This window comes from Carassius auratus, chromosome 7 (assembly GCF_003368295.1).
Source record: "Carassius auratus strain Wakin chromosome 7, ASM336829v1, whole genome shotgun sequence".
Taxonomy (NCBI): Eukaryota; Metazoa; Chordata; class Actinopteri; order Cypriniformes; family Cyprinidae; genus Carassius; species Carassius auratus.
This window is the reverse complement of record NC_039249.1, coordinates 4260090-4269195: the sequence shown is the minus strand read 5'-3', so window position 1 is coordinate 4269195 and position 9106 is coordinate 4260090. Positions and strand designations below refer to the sequence as shown.

General features: G+C 34.1%; 1 protein-coding gene across 1 annotated transcript in view; it reads left to right on the top strand.

The window, feature by feature from the left end:
* Positions 1–8114: 8114 nt before the first annotated feature.
* LOC113105565 (NT-3 growth factor receptor-like) overlaps positions 8115–9106 on the top strand; it is a 119904-nt gene continuing 118912 nt past the window's right edge. The window contains exon 1 of the mRNA XM_026266707.1: positions 8115–8679. Coding sequence (XP_026122492.1) covers positions 8432–8679 — 248 coding nt within the window. The 5' untranslated portion in view covers positions 8115–8431. The remainder of the gene's footprint in view (positions 8680–9106) is intronic.

The window sequence follows — 9106 nt, the reverse complement described above, 5'->3', positions numbered from 1 at the left end:
CCCAGGATGTTTAGGTCTTGTCTTTTCTTTTTTGGAGGAAGAAATCTAATTAAATCATAACCACATAATGTATGAATATTCATTTGTGATTTGTTTTTATTTGTGGCAAGCTTATTTTTAATTTGGGGCAAAATGATTCAGAGAAGTTGCCTTAGGGGTTTGCCAGAATATTTATTTAAAGAAATAAAAGCTACATAAGACATGCACAAATGGTGTCATTTCTGGGTGAAGCTGTATTTGCAACTGTTCATGTTCAATTAACTTCAGATTGTCTTAAATGACACATATCTAAAATCATTTGAAAACTGACACAGATGCTGTTTTCAAATGCCATTTGCCTCCTGCTGGGGATGCTGCATATTGTTTTTCTCTCTCAACATCCTCACTGTGAGAAGGGCAACAAATTAAGTCTAACTTTTTCATTGCGACAAAGCTTGTAGGTGACCTTTAGTTGACATGAAAGTTGCCAGGTGCTGATCAGCTGCAGTGCTGAGAAGTACCACAGATTTCTATTTATTACCCTTAACAGAGCCTCCTTCTAATTTACACTTTAGCCACTGACAGAATATAACTGGTAGTTTAAGAAGCTCAAAAACAGCCCATGAACAATACAAAAATAGTGCACTGTACTCATGTAAAATTTACAATAGATTTTTAAGGTCATTGGTAATTCAGCTTTTGTAAATTATGCCCCAGAGTTATAGAATTATTACTAATGGATGTTATTGAAGCCAGTTCACTAAATCAAGTATATTATTATTATTCCAATTGAACATTCCAATTGTGTGTGTGTGTGTGTGTATTATTAATTGTATTTTTTTTTAATTATCAAAAATACAGTAAAATTGTGAAATATTGTTTTACATTTGAATGTGACAGAGCAGAATTTTCGGCATCATTACTCCAGTCTTCAGTATCACATTATGCTTCAGAATCAGTCTAAAAATATATATTTTATTCTTTGAATTCATTCTTAAAATCTTACTGACCCTAAACCTGTATATTATGTGTTTGAAAAAAAAAAGAGAAAGAAGTTGTACATGCTCAAAATACGCTTTCTACATGAATGCATTATTTGTAAGTTGAGTGTCATAAAGAAAAATATTTTACTAAACGTGAAATGGTCTTTTTTCTGCAACTGCAGTTGCATTGTTTCATCACAATTCATCTTGAGCCAACTGTACTTCAGAGAGCCGTCTGGCTGAACAAAAGGGGTGTTATATAATTTCTTATCACAGACACTGGTTCGTTGACCTGAAAATCTCTGTCGCTCTGTTTCTCTCCTCACTTTTGATGAATCCATTTTTAATTAAGGGTGACAGTATAAAGGTCCCCTAATACCGTCTTTCCCTCACTCACACACTCACTCACTTACTCACTCTTTTACTTTCTTTCTCTTTGCCACCAGCTTCATGAGTGCATTATTTTTCGTTTGTTTTATTAAACTGCTGTGCGGGGGGGTGGCCTCCTTTGGTATTTTCTCGCTTGACCAGTTGATATATGTGGAGACACTGATTAAACACTGTGAGATACCTGATGATCTAAGCTCACTATGACAGAGACTCGTCTCCCATGGGCAACCTGCTGGGAAAGTGAACGTTTGATGAAGTTCCTGGTAGAGAACTTCATAACCGCTTGTGTAATGCTTCAAAAGTTGCCTGACTCATGGGGATTTTGTATTCTATAGAACAACACCTCTCTCCAACCCAACCCAATCCATGCTTTTGATGTAATACAAGGCAAGGTGCTACTCTAATGGATGTTTGATGAAAGTGGGTTTCGCTTCCATTAAGTTATGAAGTTTTTTTTAGAGAGCACGTCTCATCTAAAATAGCGCACTGTCTTTTTTTTTGGCACCTGTGAATGAGATCAGAACAAAACCCGATCAAAGATCTTAGGGCAACCGCAAGCTCACCTCTGAAATGAGTTCAACAAACCGAATCAACACATTCTGTGCACATCGAGTGCTTCACCAGCTCTGCGTCCAAAGTGATCTTGTAATAATCTACCTGCGGAGCCAGTTTGATTTCTATTAGCAAATCACATATTTACCTTTTGCTACACACGACACTTTCCACGAAGAGCAAACTAAATCAGGCTTCTTAAAGCGCTTTAACCTTTAGAATGCATTGTTTGCTCATGTGCTTTATCTCTTCTCAATAAATGGTTCAAATGTTCTGTTAACAAAGCTGAATTTAGTTTATTAGTACTATTACAAACAGGGTTTACAGATATATTTCCTGTCTTATCTGTTTTATGACTAACATATATGCATAAAATTAAATAGTTTGTGTAAAAGTATATTTAAATGGATACATATTTTATATGTAATATAAAATGATGATAAAAATGATGAAAAATGATGTAAAATGATGGCTTAAAACCCATCTCTTCCATCTTTATTTGACCCTCTAACTTTAACACTTACTATTCTAATTCTATTCTTTAAAAAATCTAACTACCTTTTTAATCTTTTTATATTCTATTTTCTTTTCATTTATTATGCAATTGTATATGTATGTGACCTCTAACTAGCTTGCTCTATTCTTTTATTTTTAATTTGTTTAATGTTTTCTTTTTATTTATTATATTATTTAAAATCCCATGCTACGTGTACGGTGTTAACTTATATATCATTGCTTTTTTGTTGTTTTTGATTGCTTCCACTGTCTTCATCTCTAAGTCGCTTTGGATAAAAGCGTCTGCTAAATGAATAAATGTAAATGTAAATGTAAATGTAAATGTAAAACAAGTACGAATATTTTTAATGAATTATTTAACTTTAATTGAACAAAATGTAAATTATAAGTATAATTCATAAATACAGATGTCACATGTGTAGCTATTTTTCATGTTATGTTAATTTTATATTAGTTAATAATTCATCTTACATTATCTCTCTGAAGAATATAGAATTAATGTCAAATGTTAAATAAAAAATGCTAAAAATGGATTTGTTAAAAATGTTAAATCATTTAAAGGACATCGATTTGAATCTAATTTGTGTAAAATGCCATACAAACAAACAAGACTTGCAACACATTGTCTGCTTGTTCAATCTGTATTCAAATTACAGTTCAACTAACATCAAATCATTAAAGGTCTCAATTATTAAAAGGTGAAGTCTTTGTTGGCTTTATGCCATGCAATTTTCCAAATCCATTACATGTTGATAAAGGAACATGTTGCCTTTTTACTTGAGGCTTAAAATCTGGAGCCATTACAGATGGAGAAGATCCAAAATATTGATTAGATAACCTCTCAGTCCAGAGAAGATGGCAGTTTAAAATGACTGCCAGACCTTAAACAGGTGAAAAAGAGGATAATGTGTAAGCCGTAAAACTGCCTCATTAAATACAGAGGAAATAATGGCAGCATTTATGTTCACAGAAAGATAAAGGCTGTATATGTGTCTTACGATCCGCAGGGGAGTGACAGGTAGATAGAAACTAAAAGGCAGGAGGGGAATTATCTTTCTTTGAAGATGATAAAAGCAGTTAACATTCGGATGTGTAAAAGGATTTAAAATCTTTGAGAATTATGTGCTTGAGAATTATCTATCCAACCAAACTCATGAAAGTGCATATAAATATTACACCAAATAAAAACAAAAACTTGTGGTATAGATACGTGAAAATTCAGTTTGGCGTGTATATGCTATGCAATGGGTAGGATAATGATTATGGTTATGGGGTTGATGCCTATCATATGCACGCCAGCAAATTTCGTATAATATGCACACCAAAGTTCAAATATAAATTTTTACCTCTTATTCGCGAAATGTCCAAACTGTCCTGAACGCGAGCAGGTCTTTCTTCTTTTTCTTGTGGGATCGCAGACTTATACGTTCATTACCGCCACCTATCTCTCAAATGGACCATTGACACTCTATATACAATCTCAGTTAGGAGTGTCAATGGTCCATTTGAGAGATAGGTGATGGAAATGCACTTATAAGTCTGCAATCCACTGTAAAGCAAGAAGAAGAAGACTACTCTTCACTCGCCTCATGAGGACGTGCTCAGGACAGTTCAAACAGTTCAGAAATTGTGTGAATCAGAAGTAAAAACCAATATAAATACTGTGTAGTTTCTTGCACAGACTGATCGTTTTGTATCTTTACACATGAATGTATCGGAACGAGCCACAGGGTTTTGTTTGTGTATGCTTTTTTTGACTCTCAAAGCCGTGATTCCCATCCATTTCCATTATAAGACTGACAGACTGCTACGGTTTGAGTTAAAAATCTTGGTTTGTGTTCTACTGAAGAAACAAAGTCACCTACATCTTGGATGCTCTGGGGCTAAGCAATTAAACAGTTTCAGTTTAATTTTTGGGTGAACTATCCCTTTAATTTAAAATATTTTCATAAATGAAGGCACTCACTGCTGTTGGCATCCTTTTAGGGGGAATTTTGTCCTGAACAAACTGTAAACTAACTATAATAAAATATCCTAAATTGGACTGAATTCTGGGCAGATATGTGCTGTTAAGTCATTGCTATAAGGTTCATTAGATAAGCGCAGTACTTTAAGAATTAAATGACAGCTAAATGTGGGGGTTTTGCCTATGTTCACACCTCAAGCTCCTAATTAAAATTTTCTTGTTTGTTTGCTTGTGAAGTCATTTACAGGACATCTTAAATGTTACTTATATGGGACAGACACACAGTCCTAAACTGACCTGCATCATACACCCTCCTCTGGTATGTTCATTATATCAACAAATTTAATGATAGTATCATATTTTTTCTTATTTGCATTAGCATTTATCTTTTCACTTTCTACTGTACAGTCACTGTTCAGAGAAAGCTTCACAACTTAATGTACAATAACATAAACAATTAAATGCTTGCATATTTCTGTATACTTTACAGCTCGTTATTATTTTATGATTCATAGAGGGTAAATCAAGCATGCAATAATGGCCAATGCAGAGCCACATCCATGTTGTGAGCTTTACATAATCAGCCTTTATGCACAATTGAGCATCTAAAATCCCATGAAGAAATATAAAACAAAGACCTGTTGTGTTGTTTTGTCAAAACTTGAATGAATATGTGAATTTGAGAAGCAATGCATTATCTTCCTTGTTGTGTTGTCTGTTTAAGCTTAACAAGCCCATAATAAACCTATATGTCCAAAACATTTGAAGACATTTGGAGTTTTCAAGACAGATAGACAGATAGACGGGAAGATAGGTAAGTAGGTAGGTAGGTAGGTAGGTAGGTAGGTAGGTAGATAGATAGATAGATAGATAGATAGACAGACAGACAGACAGACAGACAGACAGACAGACAGATAGATAGATAGATAGATCAGATCCGTTCACACACAAAACAATAATTTAGGGGGTTCACTCCCGTATTTAAATACAGTTGTGACTCATGAAACTGTACAGTGTGTGTGTGGCCTGTAAGTGGTGGGATGCTATGATATGCTGACAGGCTTTAAAGCTGAAGTGAAAGTGAGACCTGCCCTTGTTTCAGCAGTTGGTTTGACAGCTCCTCATAATAACCCCCGGGCACTCTGTCGCCTCAGGTGTGGCTCAAAAAACCCTGAAGTAGCCTACTTACACTATGCAGTATCTTATTTATTCATCATCAGCAATGATGCTGTAAATGACATGTGAACCTCTGCCAATCACTGGCAACCCCTTGTTGAAATGATCACAATATTGGATTAACCAATACGAACCACAATAATTCATTTCAGCTTAAAAAACAAACAAACATAAATATAGTCAGTTTAAATGACACTGTATCCAAACATTTTCACCCCTTTTGAATGGTTCAAAATAATAACAGCTGATTGTTGTCAGGCCATTATAACAAAGGCATCTTTATTATTAAGCTATGTGAATTGGAGAGTTACATTAAATATGATTAATATACAGAATGTTATAAAAAAAATTGTATGCTTTCCAATGAATGTCACAAAGACAAGGTAACGGCTCAGCTCAAAATGAAACAAAAGAAAAAATATTTTGCATAAAGAAAATAAATATGAATGTAACAAAGTTTTATTGATTGGTTTAGTGATTGATTGCATATGAAATTGCAACATTATTTTTTTGACATTTAAGCACATTTCCTTTAAAATCTTAATGCTGTGATTGTTTTTTCTCAGTGGTGATTCTCATTAGTTTCTCATTACTGTAATATTTTAACTCTTAGGGTTATGGGGAAAAGCAATGAAATACAGTTATTTAATGAAAATAAATGAAAGCATCAAGTTATATTTATTTATTTATTGTATTATATAGTGAGAACTGGGGCAACATTTGCTTAACTGACATTAAACTTGTTTTTTTATGGTACAGAGTATTTAATTGTATTTAGGCAAGACAAGGCAAGTTTATTTATATAGCACATTTTGTACACAATGGCAATTCAAAGTGCTTTACATAAAATAAAGTAAAAAAAAAGGAAGCAATTTTAAAACTTTGGAAAGTATTAAAATATTTACTTATTTAAAATGAATTTAAAACAGTTAAAAATAGAAAATGATTTTACATAAAATACAGTACAATATATTTAGTACTAAGTATTTATGCATTGTGATAATATAATATAATATAATATAATATGATATACCCCAAATCAACAATAAATCAATTGATTGCTGGAGCCAGAATACAAAATTCAGAAACGTCTTTGTGTAGAGTGTACTTCAATTGCTTGTGAGGCTTATTTTTGTACCTGGTTGTTTTTGCATTGATTGGTTTGAATTACTTCTTGGAAGGCAGTGCTTAAAAGATGCAATAATCAGGGTGAGAGGGTGACTGGTCTTTCCTTTTCCGGGATTTTAACAATAAAAAGCAGACCACAACCAGTGATTCTTCCTGCTGAACAGGTGTGCTTTAGTCAAGCTGTGGTTTTCGGATTCGGTGGTGTAAAACAAGCCATCAAGGCTTAAATGGACAGATCATCCAAAAATGAATATATATATACAACTCCAAACCTGAATGTATGAACACAAAAGAAGATATTCTGAAGAATGTTGGTAACCAGAGAGTTGCCGGTACCCATTTTCTTTCTATAGTATTTTTCCATACTGTGGAAGTCAATGGGGACCGGCAACTAAAAAAATTCAGATTCTAGGATGTCAACAAGCTGTAACTTGAAATGCAAGACAATACTGACCACACCATTCAGTAAATGAGCTCTCAGCTGTGAAAGCAAATTTTAGTGGGTCAAGTACTACAATACTCAGAGAACAAGTCAAAATACATTGCCATAACTGTTTATATGAAAATGTGCATGAATGGTAGATTTTACACTAGTTGTATTTCATTGATGTCATTATGCATTTCTTTAAAGCCTCTCTGGGGTTTAAAATTTATTAAAATATGCATTTTCCTTATTGACTTGTTTATCTTGCTTGCTGTATGTTTACATATAGACTGAATGAACAAGGAAAAAACAAAAATGTTACAATTAGCCCTGTTCTCCTCTCTTTGCTCAAAGAAAACAATTAGCCCTCATCTGGAATACACTGACACATGCTTAATAGGATTTGTTGAACATTATGTATTAAACAAATGTATTTTAATGAATTATTTGGATGTACCCCATGACTTCATTATAAATAATAAGCTTGCAGGCTGCATGAAATTTCAAGATGTCACTACAGTTAATAGCAACCAGAAGCTATTTATGTAAAAATGTAAATGGTAGTGTGCAAAAAAACAAAAACAAAAACAACAACAACAAAAAAAAACTTGTTTTCCGGCTGACGTATTGTAATTAATTTTATATTAGCAAAATATATTGAACACAACATCCTGACAATATAACCTTTTAATGACAATTTGCAGTTTGCATTTATGAATGTATGAGTTTTGAATTTGCAGTTTGGATCTCGTTAGAATAATATATGTCAGAGTTTTATGAATTCTATAAAATGATGATGGTATTTTAATTTTCCTTTGAAGGTGTCTGATTCCAAAATAGACTATATAAGGAAAAGTCGTTTAATAGCTATTAATATATATATATTAATTAGTATTATATATTTATTTTTATTCTACGCAGTGGTCTTACATAAAAGCCTTTGTTGGTCGGGAATCTGATTCCTCCTCCTCCTCCTCTTGCAGGTGTCAGTCTTAATTCTGTCCAGTAGGTGGGACTTTTTACTCGTCATCCGGAGCATCGCCGCTTTCAGCAGTACTTTCCTCCGGCTTGGACACTGAGAACATCTCTATGATGGACTGTGGAACGGGAAGTCGAGACGAGTTGTGGCATTTACACTTGTTCTTTTGATAAGGCTACTAGATCACGAGCCCAACCTCGCATGATGTTCCGAGGCGCGCGCACTCTGATGTAGCCAACGCGTTTAGATATTTAACACTCAGATCTTCATCAGCGATCTTCATCGTCCCCATCTTCATCAGCCCTGGAAGACGGCGAGTCGTTTTAGACCCAAAAGTCATGGATGTATGGTTCTGTTCAGCGTTTCCAGTGTTCACCTGGAGGCTTTTTTTTCTTTCAACAATCTTCCAGGGTTATTGGAGCTCCATGCTCGATTGTCCACTAACATGCAGCTGTTCGCCCACTGAAATATATTGCAATAAGTCCGACAGTGGAAATTTCTTTCCTTTACTTGCTCTACAAGATCCGGCGAGCAATGGCAGTAACAATAATGACATTGAAGAGCTCTTCAGGAACATCACGTCCATGTAAGTGGGCTTCTGTGCATCCTTTTCCTACTGCGCAAATGTCATATATATATATATTTCGCCGCGTCTTCCTCATATAGTCAAACTTGGGTTCTATATCAAATGTGCACCGTTATATCAACTTTTATTTGCATTATATTCATTTAAAAACTAATGAATGATTTAGACATTGGTAATCTCAGTAAGGACACCAAATAATTATTTTATTATTGTATCAACCGTTTTAATTAAGCGCGTTTTAGCATATTATCAAACCTTGAGGATATCGTTGATGGTAACGCCGTTTTGCTGGTGCCAATTGTGTGTCGTGCTTCTGCATTCATTAATGATCAAAGCGTGCAAGAACCTGTTTGCGTTTTCATTGATTTAATCAGTGCAACCAAGTTTTTTTTTTTTATATTATTGAATGAAACCTCATTTTGCTAAT